Raw genomic sequence first — 22,928 nt, 5'->3', positions numbered from 1 at the left:
TGCGCTGTCCTGGCGCCTGTGGGAAGTGACGGGGAGTGGCCGAAGCTGTTGTTCCGTGTCACAGAGCCCAAGGGTTCAAACGGCAGTGGGAACAAGCCACAGTGTTTTATAAAGGAGACTTTGTCCTGCTCTAGCTCCACTCTGTGTTTAAGCTGGCGACAGGAGGAGATGATGCAGTTGTGGGCAGGCACTTGCACGACCTCTCATTAAGGCAGGCGAAATGAGAGGCCTGGAGGCCCCAGCCAGGCTGGCCTTGAGCAAAACGGTCCACAGCTGTCCGGCCCTTGCCACCCCTCTGTGCTGTTCTCCGTCTCCCCACTCCACCACCCCCCCACCCCCCGCCCCCGAGCAGCCATATCCACGGCTTCCCTCTACCCTGTGTCCCACTCAGGCTATAGCCTGCTCTCCTTGTCTTCACCGAGCCCTCTGGTGGATCCCTGACCCGTGACCCGGAAGGTTTATGGATTGGTAGGGTGGCTCCTTTGCACTGAAGAGGGAAGCAGAAGCTGACATTTATTTAACCCCCAAGTCAGTCCAGTCTGTGTGTTCACACACGTTCTCTGACTTCATCCCTGCAGTTTCGGGTCAGAGGACTGTCATGCAACCCCTTGTCCAGATGGGGCAGTCAGGGCACAGCGAGGTTGTGTGATTTCTCCAGGTCACGGCCAGCACAAACCACTTCCTGCTAAGGAAAAGGAGCCCAGTATTGGTCTAATCTGCTTTATTGTGGGGAATTAACATGCAACAGAAATTCACCAGTCTTAAGTGTATGGTTCCGTGAGCGCTGAGGGACGTTGGTGTGAACTGCCATCACAATCAATAGAGAGTGGTACTTTTGCCCCCGGAAGTTCCCTCCTCACACCCTCAGAGGCAGCAGGTACAGATCTGGTGTTTGTTACCACAGTGATGTCCTGGCCAGAGTGTCGGCCATATGCAGTCCTGCAGTATGAAGCCTTTTGAATTGGACTTCTCTCACTCAGCATAATGCTTTTGCGATTCATCCATGTGCTTGCATGTACGGATAGATCGCATTCTGTGATGGACAGAATGTCCCGTTGATGGACATTTGGGTTGTTTCCAGTTTGGGGCTAGTATAAATCTGCTGTTTCGTGTACGAGATTTTGTGTGGATATAGGCTTTCATTTCTCTTGGGTAAATAAATACCAGGAGCGGGTATTGCTGGGTCATACGGCGAGTTTACATGTAACTTTATAGGAAACTGCCAAACTGTCTTCCCCAGTGACTCTGCCATCCTCCTTTCCCACGAGCAGAGTATGAAGGGGGACTAGCACAGTTGACTTCTAACCTGGGGCCTTTCCGGTCATCCCATAGGGTCACTAGCTGCTGTGGTGTTACTGGCGGATAATCACTTTAATGTGTACCGAGCTTACGCTTTTCCTTTCCTCTTCTTTTTCTTTTTAAAGAGTTGTTTGCCTTTATATTTATTCAGATTAGAGAATTCTAGAAACCCCAGAGCCATTTGGGAAAACACATATTTGAGATTCTGTTCCTCTAGAACCATCCTGGTACAAAAATCAGTATCAGATAGGGTTCTCCTGAGAAAGAGAACATAAACGTTTATAACATGAACATATATGCATGTGCGCATATATATGTATGTATACATATATGTACAGACATGCATATGTATACACACAGGCACACATACAGAGATTTAACTTTTGGAATAATTCTTGTGGTTCTGTGGTTGGCAAGTTTGAAGTCTCTAGGGAAGGCTAGCATGCTGGAAACTCAACAGGATTTTACCCTGTAGTCTGAGCCTTGATTTCTTCTTCACTAGGGAAACTTCCATTTTTCCTCTTGAAGATTTCAGCAGAGTAGCTGAGACCCACCCATGTTTTCAAGGGTAACATCCCCTCAAGTCAACTGATCGTAGATATGTTTGGTTCCATAGCTGGCTCGTGTAGTGGCTAGGTTATAGTAACCAGTTACAGAGCCTGCCCTTTTAATGTGGGGTTTCTGGAAAAGTCTTAACATTTGGAGCCAGCTGATACTAGAGAGGTTTTCTCCAGGTGGCCCTTGGCAGCCCAGAGCAGCCTCCTTCGCTGGCTTTCTTCTCTGCCATCACCTCGGTTCGTAATTTGGAGTCACTGCTTGGGGCTTTCCTTAACAGGTGCCCAGTGACTGCGGTTTTTCCTGCATTACTTTCCAGTTAAGGTCCCTGATGTTTTGGCAGTCCCAAATGGACAGGGACGCTGTCAAATCATCATTGGCCTTGGTGTGGCTCCTGGGGAAATAGAGAAAAGGAGTTTGAGGAGCATGTGGCTGGGTTCACCTTTTTCTTTATTTGTGGTGGCATTTCCTGTGTGGGGACCGCTGGCAGGTGTTCTTTGGTAGGGGTCCAGATGAAGGAAGCACGGGTCCTCTGGTCTGAAACATTGGTGTCACGGAGTAGAACGCTGAGCACGAGTTTGGGGAGGGCAGGATCAGCTGGGGAACCTGACTGCTAGGCTCTTCGCTGTCATGCCCTTGAAATGGAAAGTGTTGGTTTCCTGCCCTCCCCCTGACTCCTGCTAACTGCTGACCTTGGGTGAATCATCAGACCTTTCAGGACCTCAGCTTCCTCACTGAGGAGTAGGGACAATGGTCCGCATTGCACGGGGGGTTCAAGGGTCAGCTGCACTGTCCATGGGATAGTGTCTTGTGTACACACGTAATGTCATGAGACTTGGCCTTGGCCACTGCCCTGACACTCGAAAGCCGCCTCCTCCAGCCCTCCTCTGGGATCGCTATGACTGGGGTAGGCTGGCCCAGGGCTCTGTCAGCTGAGAAGGCCGGCCTCTGAGAGCTTGGGGCATGGAAACTTCCTGCTTGCTCTCACAGACTGACAGTAATAAATACACAGAAGAGGACTGAGCTGCTGCTGAGCGGCCAGGAGTCAAGGACACAAAGGATGGTCAGGGGAGTGAGTCAAGGCCCCTGAAGGTCACACGATGAGTGTCCATCGCAAGTGGGATTTCTTGGTCACCCAGGGTTGTGAGTACCAAAGTCGCTGGATTGCCGAGGAAGATGGGCCTTGGGAAGCCTTGTGAGAGGAACAGGAGCTCTAATCTGGGAATCCGGAGACCTGAGTTCTCTAAGCCCCTTTGTCAGGAGCTAACCATGTGACAGGTGACATGGCCACGTGATACTGACAGGTGTTCTTTGATGAAGGAAGCACAGGTCCTCTGGTCTGAATCATTGGTGTCATGGAGTAGAACGCTGAGCGCGGGTTTGGGGAGGGCAGGATCAGCTGGGGAACCTGACTGCTAGGCTCTTCACTGTCCTGTCCTTGCACAGGTTGAGCTCAGTTTCCTTTTTTGTGAACAAGGGAGTGGGACGGGATGATCTGACTCTGGAGCTTTCGCATAGCATTTGGCGAATGAGGCTCTGTAACCCCAGCACCTCTCACTGTGCTTTTTGGACCAAAAAGAGGGTTTGCAGCCTCTGTTGTTACTGGGAGGTAAATCCCTGTGGCTAATGAATAACTGCTTTAGGGGCAGAGGTGGGGGGAGTGGAGGCTGCAGGGTAAGGTGGGGGTGGGGTGGGGAAGGTTCCAGACGGGGGATCGGGGGATGATTTAAGGCAACACTATGCAGAGGAGCCTGAAAATGCCTTCGCTGAGCGGTGTTTGCCATGGGCTCCCTGGCAGGTGGCCTGGTGGCCCCCGCTGATGTCTGCCACCCTGAGCTCTCAGGGCCCAGCACACAGCAGTGAATGATGATGGTGCAGTGGGCCTCCTGCCCCGAGGGGTTCTGCCTGCTGCCGCCACGCCCTGCAGCTCAGGACACTTCTTCCCTGACAGCCCTGGAGCTCCTGGCTCTAAACCATGGGCTCTAATTCTGGCGGAGGCTTTTGCTTTTCCACATTTTCTTATCCACTTGAGCAAAATGCTCTTCCTTCCTCCCCGTGCAACAGGAGTTTTTAGCTTTCTCCCTGGTCAAATTTTGCTCTGCCCTGAATCCCACTGTTGTTTCTTTAGGTTTATCTTTCACATCCCGGGCCTGGACCCCTGCCCCTTAAGCGTAGGGACTCAGGTCCTCCCGGCTCTAGCTGCTTGGAGGCATCTAGAATTCTAATATTATTCATCAAGGGTAAAGTTGCCCTCAGAAGTGTGCAATATGAGCTCTTACCCTTACGGAAGTCATTCCAGACGTCAGAACCAGAAGCCCGAGGACCAGTTTCTTTTCATTCTGAAGTTTTCTTTAAAAAGATAATTCTTGCACCTGTTCAAAGACAAATTTGGAAGAATGAAAACACACGAAATGTTCCGTATTTTGAAGTAAAATTCTGTGGAACGGCATCTTGGGTGGTTTTTAATGGTGACCATCCTACCAATAGTACTTAAAAGTCTGGTAACATTTTAGGAACACTAATTGGATGAATACCGTTCCTAACTTTTCTGACTTAAATCATAATAACACAATTCAAAAGCCCTTCTCCAAGCTTCCTTTTGTCCTCTGCTGCCCTTTTAGCTCTGCCCTCTGCCCTCTCGGAAGGCTGCCCTCTGCCGTGATCACTGCTCTTGTTTCTTTGAGGTTTATCTTTGCTCTGGATGCTGCTACTGCTTTTTCTTTTTTTTAATTTCCTATTGTGGAAAATTTCAAACATACACTCAAGTGGAGAGAGTAGGATAATGACCCCCACGCACCCATCACCCAGTTCCAGCTGTTATCAGCTCACAACCAGTCTTGTTTTATCTGTACCCTCACTCCCTTTCCTACCCTTCCTGTATTATTTTCCAGAAAACCCAAGGAACACTTATTATCTGCCCATGTGTTGTGGAAAATTCTTGTCCATTAGGCTGCATTTTTCAGTAATTTGTGTTTGCATTTAAAATCCCTATTCAGAATAACAAGGAGGTAACATTTTGTCCCCATCAGATTGGTGAAAAATGTAGAAGCCAAACAATACCAGGGAGTTGACAAAGACTTGGAACAGAAGGAACACTTAAACCCTGACCTTGGGAATGTAAATTGGTGTGCCAGTGTTGCAGAGCGATTTGGGCAGCGTGCAGCGTGACTGAAGATACCCTTAGATGAACAATTACAAGAATATTCATTGCAGTGAAGGGTTGGACCATTTAAACATTCATCAACAGGAAAATGAATAGATAAATTGTAATAGATACAGTGAATATTCATACAAGGGACTATGATATGCAACAATCAAAAGGAATGCACTTGGAGTGACAGATGTCAACAGAGATTACTCTCAAAAATGTTTTGTCAAGTAAAAAAAAGATGCAAAGTGCATTCAGCGATGACATTCTAAACAATTTTGAAATGTGCAGAAATTCTATATTGTTATACATCTATAGTAAAAGCATGAAAACGGATGGGAGTGATAAATGCCAAGTGCAGGATGTTGTTGTTTCTGCAGTGGGGGCGGGGGTGGAATGGGACTGAGGAGGGGGAAATACAGACACGGGCAGCATCTCTAGGGCTTACTTCCTTGGAAAAAAAAAATTAAGCAAGTGTGGCAAAATATTAGGATTTGACAGTCCCGGAATAGACACAGGTGTTTATGCTTCTTCATTCAAAAATTAAAGAAACGTGCAATTATTTTTAGTCTTCTGAACTTGAGGTGGCTCCTGTTGTCGCATGATGTCATCAGCATCTAGACTGAAGCTAAGAAACGTGTCCATTCCTGAGAAAATGCATATTTTGTCATTCGATGACAGTGGGTTGTGGATCCCCTTAAATTTAATAGGTTCCTAGAGGCCCACAATTCCACGTATTTTCCAGACACTTATATTGACAGTTAGAAAAAGCCAAGTAATGAAGCCTTAATGATTTGACTTAACAAGTTATAGAAGAAGCAATTACATTGTGCTTCCTTTCTTCTTTTGGAGAAGGTGGGAGCAGCATAGGGGAGGGGCAAAGGGGGACCCTTCCTTCCCTGTATGTAGTCTGGTCCTAGATGTGGTCTCCTTCCCCTCATCTGCAGTCATTGAACACCCATCTCCACGCCTGAGGCTTGCACCGGAGTAGGACAGATGGTCCCGGAGGAGGTAGGATTTGGAGAATGAGGCCTGGGTGACCAGATGTACTCAGGATGGAGTTCCCATCTTTACCAAGACATACATCTTGGAGGCCTGGTCCCTGCCTGTCCATCTGCAGCTGTGCTCCGTGTACCTGTGCTCATCCTGGCCTTTTAGCCAGAGCCCACACTAGTCCTCTTGGTGAACTCACCCTTCGTCCTCTGGTTTTGTGTGTGCCCTGTCCTCACGTGTGGATGAGTGCCTCCCTATACCTGTCCCTGGGCTGCGTTTAACTCCTGTTTACTTCCCGAGATTCAGAGGAAGGTGACTTCCGTGAGATGCCCTCCCTGCTTCTCCCCAGGCTGACCCCACCCTCCCATGCTCCCTGTGCAGTTAGCTCCTTATCTGGTTGGTGCCTCAGCCCATGCCCATCCCCCTACCTGTTACTTTTTCCTGGGCAGTGATGCAGTTAGAATGGTTCAGAGTACAGACTCTGGACAGATTACTTACCCTGTGGGCGCCACATTCATCTGCAGACAGGGTGAGAAAGGCACCGACCTCACGTTGTCGTGAGGGCTAATTGTGCCCCACGTGAGGCCTTTAGAACAGGGCCTGGCAGGACTCAGTGCTGAGACTAGCTGGTGCCGCTGTTGTTATTTTCCTGCTTCCTCCCCCTTCCTCGTTCTCCTTTCTTCCTTCCCTCCTTCCTCCTCCTTTGTCCTTATTGTTGTTCAGTCACCAACACAGGCGGATGGAAACCATTGTAAGCAAAGCCTATTGGCAAATTTTGGAAGGCCCAGGGGGAGATCGGATGGATGGGGGTGCGGGCCTGGGATTTGGACACCTTGAAGACCAAGGTGGAGGTATTTAGACGAGAAGGGACTGGCAGAGTGGAGCCCCTGGGAATAACACATTTTCTTAAAATTCAGTTGTATTTTTAATACGTGCGGAATGGCTTAGGATTTGGCATCAAACTGCATTTCCTGAGAATGCCTACTGTGTGTGCCAGCAAGAGGCATGGTGATGCAGTGCACCTGTGGGCGGGACAGGCAAGCGGAGGTCTTGTGCCCAAGCATCCTGTTCATAGTTCTCTGGCTGGATTAGGGTATTGTAGGGTTCTGTCCTTGACCATTCTGCACTTTTTCTGGTGAGTTTTGATGAAGGTGAAGGTCATAACTCATTTAAAGTCATTTAAAGAACTTAAAAACAAGAAGAGACAGTAAATATGTTGGATGGTAAGGAAGACAAAAAACTAGGTAGGCTGATGTTCTGCATTCTGTTACGATAGAACTGGGCTAAAGGCGAGGTTTGGAATCTTAGCTGCACAAGTGTGAGAGGGGGAGGCTGTGGGAAGGCGGCAGGTTTTAGTTGGCAGGTACCAACCATGTGGTGTGGCCACCAAACAAAGCTGTCTTGTCTGCACAGAAAGAAATTTGGTGTCTAGAACCAGCATGGTGGTCTGCTTGCTCTATGCCTGTCAGACCACAGGTGGGGGACGGCATGAGGTTCTGGGTAACACGTTTGGAGGGACAGAGGCAAACCGGAGCCTGTTTAGAAGAAATAGGGGAAGATCTTGGGCTGTCCAGCCTGGAGAGGAGAAGCTTCAGAGCTTCTAGATGGCAAACTCCTTGAGCACCAAGATGGTTCCTGTGCATCTCTCGTAGCCTTAGTACCTGTTTCAGTGTCTCGTGCCTAGAATGTGCTCAGTTATTACCCACTGAATGGGTAGAGAAGTGGCTGGGCTTGTCCTGTGTCCAGGACCCCTGAGCTTAATTTCAGTTCAGAGTAAAGAAGAACTTTCTAACAGAGCTTCTCCATCTGGGCTGCCATCAGTGGAGATGAGCCACAGGTGTGGGGAGTCAGGCTTAGGCGGCAGTGAGACCAGGAGGCCCCAAGAATCATTCTTTACATCCCTGAGTCAGGGCTTTGTGTGGACGGAAGTAAAGGGAGTGGGTAGAAAAATCTGTGATTGCCAAGGGTGGCCAGGAACAAGTAGATTTGTAAATGAATCTGCTGGAAACTTATAAACGTACCCCTCCCCCCCGCCAAACAATGCTTTTTGTAATTTCTGGTTAAAATGCCCTAATTTGAAATAACATCGAGTAGGATTTAAGTTAATAGTGTGAATCGCAGTCCCATTTGCTCAGCCTCATGGCCCAGATCGGCAGAGCCATTTGTCACAGTTGGTTTTAAAGCCAGGAAGAAAAATACTCCTGGATGCTGGCCAGGACTTCTTGTGGAGATGCTGTCTTTGGAACATGGAAGGGGTGGGTGGTGAGAAAGCTGAGGTTGGGCAGAAGGAGGGCCATGTGCCGGGAGGCACGAGATGGGGTGCCAGTTTCCGGCCCTGGCTTGCTGGTTGACCTTGGCCGAATCCTGCAACCTCTCAGGCCTCGGTGCCTGGTGGAGGGGGCCCGGGAGAGCATGCCTTCTCCAGGCTAGGCCAGGGACCTTCTCGTTCTTTTATTCAGTCAACTAATATTTGGAGCTCCTCTTAGGTACCAGGCACCATTCTAGAAGCTGAGAATCCAGCGGTGCCAATACTTCTTCTAGTTTTAAGACCTCGGATGCTAAGAGTGGCTTCATCCATCCTGGAGACCAGCATTTCTTCCAGGCAGAAGTGCATGCAGACTGTTGGGAGCTCAGGAAGAGTTGTCAGCAGCCTTCCTCCTGATGCGCTTGAGGCCTGAGAGGGAGGAACCAGGGCCAACTCAGAAGTGCATGAAAATCAAGCTGTGGAGATTTGGATCGCTGAACACATGTTCCCCAGAGCACCTCTGAGAATGGAAGGAACCGTAAAGCTGGTGTAGGGAAGGTGGTCGTGGAGTAGGGCTGTCTGCAGGGCAGGGCCCCCCCCTTTGCTGGAGGAGGCTGTGGGAGGCCTCAGGTGGGCTGGTGGGGGGGGGAGGGTGATGAGGCACCTGTGGGGAGGCTTGTTCTTTGGAGTGGAGGTGCACTAGGAAGGGGGTTCTGGGAGAATGAGCGATTGATTCCTCCTGCAAGCATGTACCGGGTACCTGCTGCTGAAGTGCAGAGGGGCCCACGGAGATGGGTTACAGGGGGGCTGTGACTTCAGCTGCCCGGAGGCTAGCAGGGCAGAAGAGTGTGGGGCGAGCTGCCCCAGGGGGCAAGGACAGCCTCGCAGCAGAGATGACAAATGGAATGGGCCTTCAGGAGGGACTAGGAGTTGGCTGGGTGTGGGGCAGAGAAAGAGCCATTCCCGGGAAGGGCTTTGGAGTCTTCTGAGTTTGCATTCGTGTTGTGGGTGGAGGCGGAGGCCCCGTCAACAGGCTCTGGTCATTTGATTCTTGGAACGATGGGGGATATACTTCAGTGCCCAAAAAAGAGGTGGCCATCACAGTGTTCGAGGCTGAGAATTCTTTGTGCTTAAGCTGCCATAAGTCTTTTCTGGAACACTGTGGGTGTAAAACAAAAAATAGTCCTTCCTGCTCTGTGTGTGGGGAGTTGGAGGGATGAGGGCTGGGAGGTGGCTGGTGGGCCAGGTGCAGAGGGTAGCAGGTGGATGGAGGTATGGCTGCCCGAGGGGGCCACAGGAGGGGCTGAGAGTGACTGAATCAACAGGATTTAGAGACGGTCCACATTGAGGTAGCAGAGAAGAACAGGGACCCCCCCTCTGCCAGGAAGAGAGCTGAGGAAGGTAGACATCAGTGGGGATTGTTTGGGAGGAAGTCAAGTATGGGCAGACACAATGAATTTATTTAAACACATTTCTGGAATTGGCGGCTCGACTCCAGGGCTTGGCCAGGCTCCGTGCCTCAAAACCAGTGAGAAGTGGGGGCAGGGAGGAGGGGGCGCCTGGGTGGTTCATTCGGTTGAGTGTCCAACTCTTGATCCCAGCTCGGGTCATGATCTCGTGGTTCATGGGTTCAAGCCCCGCATCAGGCTCCACGTTGACAGTGTAGAGCCTGCTTGGGATTCTCTCTGTCCCTTTCTCCCTCTCTCTCTCTCTCTCTCTCTCCCTCAAATAAATAAACTTAAAAAAAAAAAAAACCAGTAAGCAGTTGGAACCTGAGGTGAGTTTGAGATGGGGTCTAGACCTTGGGGATTCCATTGTTTAGAGGCAGGTTATCAGTTACATAGGCTTTTCAACCAACCATCCCTAATCTTGGTGGCTTAAAATAAGAATCCTTTTATTCTCTCTCAGGAATCCTGTAGGCCAGGACTTCAGGAAGGGTTTGGCTGATAGTGATTCTGGCTTAGTGTCTTTGGTGAGGCTGCAGGCAACTGTCAGCTGGGACTCCAGGAGGTGGAGCCATGGGGACCAGCCTCTCTTTCTCTTTCTGTGGACATTCTTGAGGGCTGGCATGGCTTCCTCCCAATATGGTGGGCACTGGGCAGTCAGGCTGCTTCCATGGGCCCCAGGGTTCCAAATGAGTGTCCTGAGAGAGCCAGGTAGAAGCCTCTTGTGACCCAGCCTTGAGGTCACGAGTGTCTCTACTGCCGTAGTCATAAGCCTACCCAGATTCAAGGGGAGGAGACTCAGATCTCATCTCTCCATGGGAGCCATGTCAGAGTCAGGTGAGCAGAGCACATGGAACGAAGGTACCATTGTGGTCAACTTTGGGAAACACTTGCTCAAGTGGGGAAATGGCAGGAACACTTGAACTCCCCAATATATTACAGGCAGAGAGTTGGGGGCGCCACCTGTGGTTGGTGGGCAGCCCAAGATACTGGGCACACAGGAGAGGATGCGCCAAATGATGATGAGCCTGACGAAGGAGATGTTCTGCGCCTGAGGACGCAGAGGGAGGTGCAGTTTGGCCAGAACCACATGCTTTTGTTGATTAGTTGTTTTCTTCACGTGCTTGAGCCCATCCCCCCACCTTCCCCTTAGGGCTCTAAACGATACTTCATTAGGGGAAATTGTAAGTTATCTTAGTCTTTTTTATTGTCTCTGGATTTTACTTTGGCATAGCATGCATTTTTATTCATTTACTTTTGAATGAGTGAATGGATGCACGTGTTTAATTTAAAAAGATGCACAAGGATGTAGATGGTGAAGATTAAGTCTGCTCCTCACCCGTCCCAAGAGACTGCCGTTGCAGTGCACGAGTAAAATATTCTCCCTGCTCGTCTGGTCTGGCCCTGAGGTTCTTCCCTCGCCACTGCCTCCTCTCCAGACCCGACCCAGCCACCTTCGCAAGAAGGCAGGGCCTGCGGACTCCGGGTCAAGCCCAGCCTGGGGCTCTGTTCAGGTTTTTCTGAACCTGTCATTTTAGATGTTGCTTCTAATTCAAGTTGGATTCATTCCACGGTGGTTCTTTATTTCTGCTTTGTGTGGTTTCTAAGTGTTCTTTTACTCCCAAGATCCTGATTTCTGATATTTTTTGTTCTGCCAGTTCCACGTACGTTTCCCTGGTAAAGGGACGTCTGTATAGTTGGGGGAATCCATGGGCTTTGAATTTTGGTAGTGTTTTCCCTTTTTGTTTGTTTGTTTGTTTTTTTTGGTTTTATTTATTTCTTGCACATAGGGAATTCAGCCCTAGAGAGGAAACTGAGAGATTGTCTAATGTAAAAAACGAAACAAAATGAAACCAAAAAAACAAAACACCTCCCACAAAAAACTCCAGACCAGCTCTGCTCTACTTCCTTGGGATGGATGTCAACCTGCAGAGACCCCCGAGTCCCTGGAGCAGGTGGTGGGAAGTTCCTGATCCAGCCCTGGACAGCCTGAACCCAGGATGTTCCAAATGGCTCGAGTGTGGGGACCCTGGCACCGTGCCCGGGCCTGGGTCGACTTCTTAGCTGGCCTTCAAAAGGACAGATTGCAGCTGGGCTCTGCGCGGTACCTGAGCGCAGCTCATAGACACCAAAGTCTGTGTCTCTGCACTGCGCAGCATCGATCCGTAGCATTCGAAGCTATTTTTTTCTCTCTGCGTGTCCACGAAATTCATTACTTTACAATGAGCCTGTCAGGGATCACCGCAGCGAAGAAGCTTTCCACTCAGGTCCCAGTGCCTCATTCTTAGGGAATTTTGCCTTAGCAAATAAATCAAATATGCTGTAAACGCACTAATGTCACCATCCCCACCAGTGGGGATCTACAACTTTGTCAGAGCCCCTTTCTGTCTATTGCCTCGCCTGTTCCTGGTTGTGGCCCTTTACTTTTCCGGATTTGGCTGGAGGTTCTGCAGAAAGGTTTTTAACCGCAGCTCCTTTGCCCGTAAAAAGCACCCCATGCAGTGGGGCCTGTGCTTGGCTCTACGGGTATGGTGAGTTAATCCCGTCAGACAAGGGGAGCTCTAAGTTAATGAGTACAGTCTCTCTTTTCCCTCCTAGAGCATGGATTTCCTGTACAGTCCGTGCTGAGTTCCGGGAGACAGAAACATATGGCCGAAAAAGGATCGCTGAGCAGGATTAAAAATTAATCCTTCAGCTTCCACGTCCTCATTTGTTGCCTTCCAGGTTTGGTTTTCTTTCTGCCTCTGAGGACCCCTCATTCGGAGTGTTGTGTGGTCAGTTACTCCATGGTTCTCTTGAAAGCGGTTTCGGAGACGCTGTTTAAATCCTGGTGGGTATGTCGCCTTTCAATGGCAGTCTTCTGTGCCGAGGGATGCTGGCAGCCCCTGCACCCCCAACCCCGCACCTGTCCCCCCACACCCACCCCCCTGCCACACACCCACCCCGTAGCTCATCTGGCCCTACACAAAAGGCAACTGATCACTCCCCTTATCAGCACTAGATGCGTTGGAGACCTTCGGGGATGGTCAGCGTTTTCTGGTTTTGATTACCACGTAACTATTTTAAATGTGCAGCCCTAGCAAAGTGATAACCTTCACAACCATATAATCAGAGCCCTCATTAATGGGATCATTTTCTGGGTGGAACATTGGTTGTCTTTCCTCCCTTTTCTCAACCCAGCGTTCGTTGATTGAGTCATGTGAGTCGAATCCTTGACTGCCTTCTGGGAAGGGGCTCTGCCCTTGGTGACTTCTGCTGTGTCTGGACCTTTGTGGTTAACAATGCCCATTTGGGAGCTGTGGGGTCTACAGCTGATGGAGGTTTTGAGGAGGACCGAATGCCAGGTATTTGGGAACAGTCTTGAATTAACCGTCTTCTGGCAACTTTCTCAAATGGCTCAGTGGCTTATTATGGCCTATGAGGCACCTCCCGTCTGAGTGCCTGCCATCCATCAGCTGTGTGACCGTCCTCTGCTCCCTCTGTCCTGCAGAGGGTTGTTGGAGGAGGTGATTTCGAGCTGCAGGTGGTGGGGTGGTCTGGACAGTGGGGCTCTCAGTCCAATGATAACCTCATCAGCTTCCCCACAAACCCGCTTCCTCTGTCTTCTGCACACCTACCCAGTGGCCCAGATCTGGGAGTTGCTCTGGACAGCTCCCCGGACACCCTTTCAGGCTCTTGACCACATTTCCGTGCATCTTTTCTGCCAGACTGCCTCCCTCCACCTCCTGTGATTTCTACTTGGGGCCTCAGTGGCACTCTTGTGGATCACCGTGAGGATCCCTTGCTGGGACCCCTTTCCAGTCATTCCTGCCAGAAACGTCTTCCCAAGACATGATTCAGAATATATATTCTCTTTTTAACACCCCCTCAGTGACTCTTCATTGCTCTTGGACCAAAGCCTCTTTACCATGGCAATAAGCCCCTGCTTCATCTTGGTCTGAGCCCTCTGTGGGCCCTCCAGCTCCCTCACACAGCTCTGTGTGGACTCAGTCTGCTCTGTGCTGAGGTCCGGGTCGTGTTGTTCCAGCCTCACTGAGCAGGAATGCCCGCTCATCCTGCTTCAAACTGGCACAGGGAAGCGCTGTTCTCTGAAGCTCTCCTGACTCCCCATGGTTGGCAGGGACGGCTTTCCCTGTGTCCTCCATATGCCCTTCACAGCGCTGCTGGCTTTTTGCAGCCTTCGTTTACACATCTGTCTCCACCTCCCGGACTGTGAGGGGATTTGGGTCTTGTAGTTCATCAGCCGAAAGAACACAGCGGCTGGCAAAGGAGAGGCACCATCCGTATTTGTGGAATGGATGAGCAAGGAGCCCATGGTACTGGCTTGCCATCCACTGTGGCTCTTAATTTCTCCGAGCCTCCGTTTGCTCACCTCATCTCTAAAATGGGGACGGTACACTTCCCTTAGAAGACAGCTATGAAGTTAAAATGAGAACGCACTTGTGGAAAACACTAGTATGGTGCGGGTTTGGCTAATGCCAGGGATTTAGCAGGTACTCAGTCCTTATGGCCCTTTTCAGGTGACAGCCAGGGATAAAGCCTCAGTTTCAGGATAATGCATCCCATTACTGCCTTGAATCTTTTGTCTCCTTTCCGAGAGGTCTTCTGTCTTGCCCCTAATTAGGAGGGCGTGTCTGGGGAACACCTTTATCGTCTGGGCTGGGTTTGCCACCATGGGGGCAGAGGCCTTTGAATCCTTCCTTCTTTGTGGGACCGTTGGCAAATGTTCAGAATCCCAATCCTGAAATCTCTGTTCCTCAAGGCTTCTCCAGGGCCTTTGATGGTGCGGCCGCCCTCGCTCTCAGGCTCTCAGTAGGGAACTACAAACAGCCTGTAACGCGTGTCATGTCCTTGGCCCCCGGTATGTCAGAGGCAGCCTGCATGTTAATGCCGGAACTTCCGCTTTCTCGGGGACTCCTCCAGCTGGCTGTCACTCAGGTGCCTTCTTTGTACCCTGGAAGGATGCTTGTCATCAGGGCTCACGGTTTCCATTCATGCTGTGCAGGGGCATCCAGTTGGAAGAAGCAAGAGAAGAGATACGTAAGGGGGCTTGGAACAGATCAACATGGAATTGTAAGTTTAATAGCTTGGAAAATTAGGAGTTTTAGCAAAGTGACTAAATAGCTTAAAAAAAAAAAGGGGGATGAGGTCAGACCTGTTCTGCCAGACCCTTGAGCAAGTACGAAGCTCAAATAGAGGGCAACTGATTAACCATGCGACATGTTGCACCTGCCAGGTCACCTGGCCAGCCTGGCCCTGGCTGATTTTGCCATCACATTCGCTCTCAGCCCTTCCCTGTTTCACATCACCCTGCCACCCCTGCCCTGCACAGGCTGCCTGGCCACCCCCTCCCTCCCCCCCATCACACAACCTCAGACTCATCTGCACAAAAGCATTCACTTCTCTCCGACTCCTTTTTTGGGGGGTGAGGGGGAAAGCGGTCTGAGAATGCCTTTCCAAGTGTAATCCATGCAGAGTGTATAATGCTTAGGGAGCACGACATGCAAAGAAAAACTGTCGCTTGTGACCCTACTGTCCTTTAGCGTTTTCCTGCAGATGAGCCCGGTTCTTTCCCCACACATACATAGCGGGATACGGGGCGTGGGGGGGTTCCTTACAAAAACACTTTCAAACCCTTTAGAGCCTTTTCCTCCTTTACTTTGTAATAGGCTTTCAACATTTTATTTTATTTATTTATTTAATGTTTATTTTTAAGAGAGAGAGGGACAGAGTGTGAGTGGGGGAGGGGCAGAGAGAGAGAGGGAGACACAGAATCTGAAGCAGGCTCCAGGCTCGGAGCCGTCAGCACAGAGCCCGATGTGGGGCTCGAACTCATGAACCGTGAGATCATGACTTGAGCCAAAGTTGGAACCTCAGCCGACTGAGCCACCCAGGCGCCCTCAGCATTTTAGGTGTTCATAATATTTCCCTATGATTTTTGATGGCTTCGTAGTATTTCGCCACAGGGGAAGGGCCATAATTTACGTAATAGAGCCTCGCTCAGTGGACCTCTCCTTGCTTCTGCAAGCGCCCCACCCCACCCCACCCCACCCCTGCTCCATGTTCTGTCCCCCTTTGGAATCCCCTCTGCTCTCTCCCAGCACAGCCCCATATACCTTCCAGGGCTATGTTCAGAAATCCCCGGGGCTGCTGCTGTCTTGTCCCTGGGCTGCTGCAGAATTAACCTTCACCTCCACGGTTCTCCTTTGTGTGTCTGTGCTCCCCAGTAAGAACAAGCAGGGGACCCGCTGCTGGCTACCTGGTGATAGTCATGCTCAAAGCATGTTCCTTGAATTAAACTGGAAAAATATGCAACCCAAGGACTGCCCACAGAGAAGGGCAAAGTGCAAGACACGGAACCACTAACAATGAAAGTCAAAGCTGAGAGAGGAGGAATGGCCAGGAATTATTATGATAAGGTAACAGGTGCTTGGGAAAATCCCCAGAGGCAGTGTCCATGCACTTGACTATTAATTTTTAGTTGAGTGTGGATGTTGGTGCTTTATTGGTGTGCTAGACATATTTCAGGATCCCTGGCCACTCATGCTTGAAACGGGGTTGCCGCCTCCCCCATGGTTCCTGCTGCCTTGTATACAACAAGGACCAAGGGGGCAGTGGTATTATGTCAAGTAATGGAATACAGAAGCCTATCTGGTCAAGTCTGGCTTGTCAATCTGGTCAAGTGTGTATCATAAATGGTCCCCAAATCCACAACTAAGCCTTTGAGGTTAGTGTCTGGGGATTTTGTACCAAGAGCCATAGTGGGATGTTGTGAGTATACAGTAATAATAGGCATATGTGAACTGAATTGTTGGAGCACAGAAACTTTGGCCAAGTAAAGGAAGCCCATCCTTGAATAGAGGAGGGCCTAGGTCACATGGGTCTCCAGTTCCGGGCTTTCCAAGATCCACGACCCATACTCTTGGGTTGTTTTGAACTTCCACAATATGGCTTGTCAACCCCCCTTCTTCACTCCCCGCACCCCCCGACCCCGCCACTGCCACTTGAGTTAGTCAAATGGGCCCCTGCGCTCAGCTTCTTGTGATTATCTGGCTAACATCCAAGAGGTGGCCCATGTGTGTGGGGATGGTCATGGTCAGGAGGATGGTCATCTCTGCTGCCAACCCATCTGCTTCTCTCACTGTCCCTCCCTCGCTGTCCTGCAAAGCCAGCCCTGGCTCCCAGAGAGAGCTGCCGGGAACCTCCAGAACTGAAGGTGGGTGTTCCGGGCTTTTCCTAACTTTAGAGAAGTGGAGCCTTGGAGCCTGCTGGACTCGTTGGCTCGTAGGCTCATCCATCAGTAACATTTACTGAAGCGTCTACCAAGCCCCAAGCACTGAGCTCAGGGTGTGCACAGATAGCAGCTCAGATTCCTGCTAAGTGTCACAGCATGACCTCCAGAAGGCCAAGAGAATGTGGGGAGAAGACTGCGGCCTTGGGCGGAGTTGGGAGAATAGCACTAGTGGTTTGTACAAGGAGCGCACACTGAGGGGGAGCTAGAGGGGCTGCACCCAGAGTAGGAAACTGGGGAAACAGTAGGAAGCCTGAGGGCCCTCTGAAGACCACCCACTGGAAACCTGTGTGTTCTTGGCAACTGGATATCCCCCATTTCTCACCTCTGTGTCTCCATGGCCTTGGCGTCGGGAGAGAACAGGGTAGGGGGACATTGTGTCGAGGGACACGGCACAGCCTCCTGAAGCCATAGCCACGGGTACCGGTTCACATCCAGGACTTGGTCTTATTCCTGATGCACTGGACAAGCCCCTCAAGGCTTCTGCATCAGAGAGGTAACATCCTAATGCTGCCTGAAGGAACCCTTGTGGCGTTTTTTCAGGAAATATGTGGGCTTAGCTTCCTCCTCCTCCTGGGGCCACGAGAGCATCAAGGGGGACATAGAAGCCTGCCAGCTTCTAGAGGAAGAGCCAGGTGACAGGGCGTGACGGGAACCAAGGAGGCGTCTTTCTTTTCCTCGTGTGGGACGGTGGTAGTGGCCAGTAAAGAGACTGTTTGGAGATCAGCACATACCTCTCAATCGGCCTGAGAACTTGGAGACACTGGGGCATCTCAGGTCCAGAAAGGCCCCCTAAAATAGTGTCAGCAGCAACAGTTATGAAATGCATGCTTGTGAGAAGGAGCAGGCCTTTGCTGGCCCCAAGTGAGGGTTCTTTTGCTGGAACGCACGTGAAGTTTGTGGTTCCGAGGCCACCAGACTTGACTGGGGAGCTGTGCCGTGAGGTGGCCTCTTACTAAAAAGAAATCAGCCTGACGCTGATGACCACACTCCACCCATTTCTGTTATCTTTGAAACCGGATGGAAGGAAACAGTGGTCAGTAGGTACTAGGGTAATTACAGGGAAAGCATTTACAGGCAAGTAATCTGATTCCATCTTTTAATTTTTTTTTTTCCTCCTCCAGAAAACAGAAGGCAAATACTGGTACTTACGTTCAGTTATAAGCATTTTCCATTGGATATGCCGCCTTGAGTCCCGGTGGAGTTGGGAAAAGGGTCTGTTACCTGCGCCGTGGGCATGATTGGGTCAGGGCAGGCTGCACAGCTCCCCTGTCTCCTTTCCAGACGTCGTTTCCATGCTGTGCCATCCTTAGGATGGGGGCGAGGGGGCCACAGGTGAGGAGTATGAGAGGGTGGGTGGGACTCGGGGGCATCAGCCCTACCTTTTCTGGGAGTGGAGGGTCGTGGCGAGGGCTGAGTGACAGGAGAGGGGGGCTGAGGAAGAAGAGGGAGGTCTGTTCCTTGGGACTGGTCCTGGTGCCAAGCTTGTCATGGGGCGAAAGAGCCATGGACGTCGAAGAATTGCTCTGGTCTTCCCTGTGGGTTAAATGGTTAAGGAGAGAGAAGCTGGAGGGGTGTACAAATTCGGGCAAGGAAAAGGCAAAGAGATAGTGTTCCTAGACAGAGAACAGGTTTTGAATTCAAGTTCAGCTGCCTGATGCTCGAAAATCAATAGTTGAGAGGCAAGTGAGGGCGGGAGAGGAAAGCTTGCTTTATTCAGGAAGCTGGAAACCTGCGAGGGTGGTGGACTCACGTCTCAAAGACCATCTTCCACAGCCAGGCAAAGCTGGAGTGGTTTAAAGGGGAAGTCAGAGGAAAAGAGAGGGGGGTGTTCCGTGCAGGAGAAACAGGTGCCCTGGCAGGTAGTCCTAGGTGGACATGACCCTGGACAGATGTGCTGGCATCAGCCACAGCTGTTTTCCATTGTAGTCAGACCTTATCTTCTGGGAAAGTCGGGTCCTTCACTCGTCAAGGCCAGTGATCTGCAAAATCTCAAGAGAAGTAGGTTAGTTCAGCTCCAAACCAAGGGACTTAGGTCAGTGAGCAAGGAGCACATATCCCTTAGGACTGGTTGGAGTGCTATTACAGTAGGAGGCATGTGGAAAGAGAAGGGCATGTTGGTTATAGCAAAAAAAAAAAAAAAAAAAAAAAAAAAAAAAAAAAAAAGAAATTAAGCTAATATCCATCAATAAGGGAATAAATAAAATGTGGTGTAATTCCAGGAGGGGGTACTATACACCTATATAAAAGGAAGGAGCTAGAATTATGTTTAATGTCAAAAACACTGAGGAGCAAAACCAAGGAATGTGTCTGTATGGAACCAAAGTGTTTATATGAAAAAGTGGTGACTGATACTGTATATTTTCAATGATTATATATACATAGATATATATCTGTATGTGAATGGATTTTATAAAAGAGTCTGGAGTGATATATCATCCCTAAATCATGCCAATCTCTGGGGAAATGGTGGGGGGAAGCAGGATGACAGCTGGTAGTTGGAAGAGATTGAAGGCTTACAGTATTTTCATTAAAATGGTTTAAATATTCTAACTTAAATAAATATTCGGATGTTTCAAGCATTTTTGAAGTCACAGTTCAGTCTTCTAAGGTGGCATCTTCAAGTTCAGTAATGAGAAATGAGGCAGCAGCTTGGGAGCAAGGACCCAGCCCCGGGGCTCGCTCACCCAAGCCCTAACGCAGACAGCGAAGCAGCCTTGTCATGACTCAGCAGTGCACGTATCACGGAGATCAAGGTCGGTTTGGGGTGAAGGGAATCGTCGTGTTTGCCGTCTTTGCTGGTCCTGTAGCTGGTAGTCACACCTTCTTAGAAGTGGCATCAATAATTTAACATTAATTAATCATCATCTTTGGACGAGCTCTATTTTAGGTACCACTGGGGATTTAAACCAAAAAAAAAAAAGGAGAAGAAGGAAAGAGGGAAAAAATACCCTGAGTGGTATTTTTGTCCTTGACCTTAAAACCAGGCCAGGCCCTCATCTTGTCTCACTTGACTGAATTTGGTCTCCCTGCTTCTAGTCCTGCCCTCTGCTCTGTCCTCTACCTGTCACCAGAGTAATGACTCAAAAACACAACTCTGATCTGTGACCTTCCCTTTCTTCCGCTAGCCTCTTTTTCCACTTCCCCTGTCCCAGAGGACAGGTTTGACTTTATTAACATGCCTTTCAGTGCCCTTTCCCACCTGGCACTCATGGACCCTTCAGCCATGTGACAAGAGCCCTTGGCAAACTTCTTGCTGGTCCTAGAATACACTAGAGTGTTTTTAGTGTGGCGTGAACTTTCCCTCCCATCCTTCAGGACCCAACTCAAATACCCCTACTTCCATGAAGTCTTTTTGGACCTACTCTCTCCTTCTGAGGGCTCTTAACCTTGCACTTTGCCCCTCACTGACGTCACATCCTGTTGTATAACAACGATCAGTTATGCGTATTTCCTCTGGGATTGTCAACTTAGCATAAAGCTGTATCTGATTAATCTCTCTCTGTTTCTGGCCCAGTACCCTTCATCTAATAGGTACTCAAAAAATGGTTGAAAGTGTAGTGTATGTCCCAGTTGTCTTTGCCATGTAACCGATTACTCCAAAGCTCAGTTGCTGAAAACAACTATTTATTCTCGTGGAGTCTGTGGGTCAGGAATTTGGGCGGGCATGGCAGGAATGGCTACTCTCTGTTCCCCAGTGTCTGAGGTCTCAGCTGGGAAGATTCCAAGGCCAGGAGGCTGCTTGCAGCTGAGGAATCATAGGAGGGCTTGGCAGTGGTGCTGGCTGTGGATGGCAAGGTCTTTCGGGCTCTGGACAGGAGCACCCTACCCATGTGTCTTGGGCTTCCTCACAGCATGGCAGCCAAAATTCTTACACAGTGGCATGGACACTAGGTAGCAGAGCAGAAGCTGCATCACTGTTTATGATCTTACTCTGACATTCACAGGGTCACGAGCCCGTCCAGGTTCAAAGGGCAGGGAATTAAGCTCCATCTCTGATGGCATGGTCACATTGAAGAAGAGCTCATGGGACAGGAGATTTTTTTTTTAAAATGTTTACTTCTTTATTTTTGAGAGAGAGAGAGCGAGTGCGAGCGCGAGTGAGCAGGGGAGGGGCAGGGAGAGAGGGAGACATAGAATCCAAAGCAGGCTCCAGGCTCTGAGCTGTCAACACAGAGCCCAATGTGGGGCTCGAACTCACGAACTGTGAGATTATGACCTGAGCCGAAGCTGGATGCTTAACCGACTGAGCCACCCTGGTGCCCAAAGTTCTTACTTTTTTTTTTTTTTTTTTTAAGTTTATTTATTTTGAGCGGTGGAGGGCCAAAGAGCAAGGGAGAGAGAGAGAAACCTAAGCAGGCTCCGTGCTGTCAACGCAGAGCCCGATGCAGGGCTCAGTCTCACAAACCATGAAATCATGACCCGAGCCAAAATCAAGAGCTCCTGACCTGAGCCGAAGTCGGACGCTCAACCAACTGAGCCACCCAGGCGCCCGGGACAGGAGATATTGTTAAGTGGTGTTTGGAAAACACACCTTTCTGCCCTGGGAGAAATTAGTTCCGTAGCTAGAGCTAATAGCATTTAGCACTGTGGCTACTCCTGCACTGGTGGCTTCATGCCTATTGAGCACTTATTATGGGCCACGTATTAAGAGTTTTAAAGGGGGAACTCACTTAATCCTTCAACAATGTGGTGAAGATTGTATCTCTTTACAAATGAGGATACTGAGGCACAGAGAGGTTAAGTAACCAGCTAATGCTGTGAGAGGTCAAGGAGGGAGAAAATTCTGGAATTAGATCCTTCAGGTCTGTTCCGGGTTGTGGCACCACACATAGCACATAGGAGTCCGTGGCTGTCTCAGGGAATGTTTTTGATGGTACTGAGGTGTTTGTGCCTATGGTCTTGGGAAGCTAAGCACACGGCCGTCCTGGTTCTGTGGCTTCCCTGTGGGTATGGGGGTCTGTGTGTGCGTGCCCACACCTTGGTTAGGGCGCCTAGAGTGGGTGGTGACATTGGCCTAGTAGGACCTTCTTTGTGAAGGTGCTTTTCGTGATGCACCTTTCATGGGTGTCTCCAGCCTGACTTCATTGACCGGCTTCCCCCACCGCTTGCCTGGGGCTCTGTGTCTGTAAAGTGAAGTCACTAGTAAGAGTATAGACTTCATAGAGTCGCTGTGAACATTGACATTAGTTAATACACATAAGGCACTTGAACAGACTTTGTACCTCATCCAGCAAGTGCTGGCTCTTGTTGGCAAGGGCCAAGCTTTGTGTCTGTCTGTCCCCTCGTCCAGAAGGAGATCACATGGAGGTTTTTTAAGCTCACGCCACTTGTTGTCCTCCCTAGGCTGAAGGCTAAAAAGTGGGGATGCCCAGACCTTGTCCATTCCTGGAGTGGCCTTCCTGACTGCTCTCTCCCAGGCACTTGTGTTCCGTGAAGCTTTTATGCAGCCCAGTCTCTGCTCCGTGGAGGGTCTGTTTGGCATTTTAAACTTGAGGGCTGTACAGATTCCCCATCATAGTCTTTAGGGCCAGGTTGGCAAGAAAACCCAGTGGTTTATCCTCACTTATCACTAATGTTTACCTGGCACATTCAGCATGAGCCACAGACTGAGAAAAGTATTAGTCATGTTCGTGGTCTTGGAGAAGGTGACTGAACCTTGAAGGGCATCTCCTCATCTGGTAAATGTGGCTCTAATGACTTTGACCTTTCGTAGCGTGAGGATTAAATGAGATGATGGATGCAGAACAGTTAGGGTAGTGTCTGGCACACTAAAGTGCTGATCACTATCATCATTTATCTTCATTTTAAAGCAAAACATACTTGCTTATTTAAAATAATGGGAGAGGCGCTTGGGTGGCTCAGGCGGCTAGGCGTCCAACTTCAGCTCAGGTCATGATCTTGCAATTCACAAGTTCGAGCCCCATGTCGGGCTCTGTGCTGACAGCTCGG

At 49.8% G+C, this 22,928-nt stretch overlaps 1 protein-coding gene across 4 annotated transcripts in view; it reads left to right on the top strand.

The window, feature by feature from the left end:
- The window catches only part of IGSF3 (immunoglobulin superfamily member 3), a 93,093-nt gene that overhangs the window by 20,586 nt on the left and 49,579 nt on the right, over positions 1-22,928 (top strand). Inside the window, exon 1 of one of the 4 annotated variants that reach the window (XM_042993819.1) lies at positions 2,813-2,997. The exons of 2 other annotated variants lie outside the window; for them this stretch is intronic. In XM_042993819.1, coding sequence (XP_042849753.1) covers positions 2,955-2,997 — 43 coding nt within the window. In that variant the 5' untranslated portion in view covers positions 2,813-2,954. Of the gene's footprint in view, positions 1-2,812; positions 2,998-14,621; positions 14,759-22,928 lie in introns of those variants that run through there. One more of the 4 variants, XM_042993816.1, reaches the window with a different exon arrangement.

The sequence above is a fragment of the Panthera tigris genome, chromosome C1 (assembly GCF_018350195.1).
Source record: "Panthera tigris isolate Pti1 chromosome C1, P.tigris_Pti1_mat1.1, whole genome shotgun sequence".
In the NCBI taxonomy this organism is placed as follows: domain Eukaryota; kingdom Metazoa; phylum Chordata; class Mammalia; order Carnivora; family Felidae; genus Panthera; species Panthera tigris.
The sequence above is the reverse complement of the archived record's forward strand: the minus strand, read 5'-3'. Positions and strand labels throughout refer to the sequence as shown.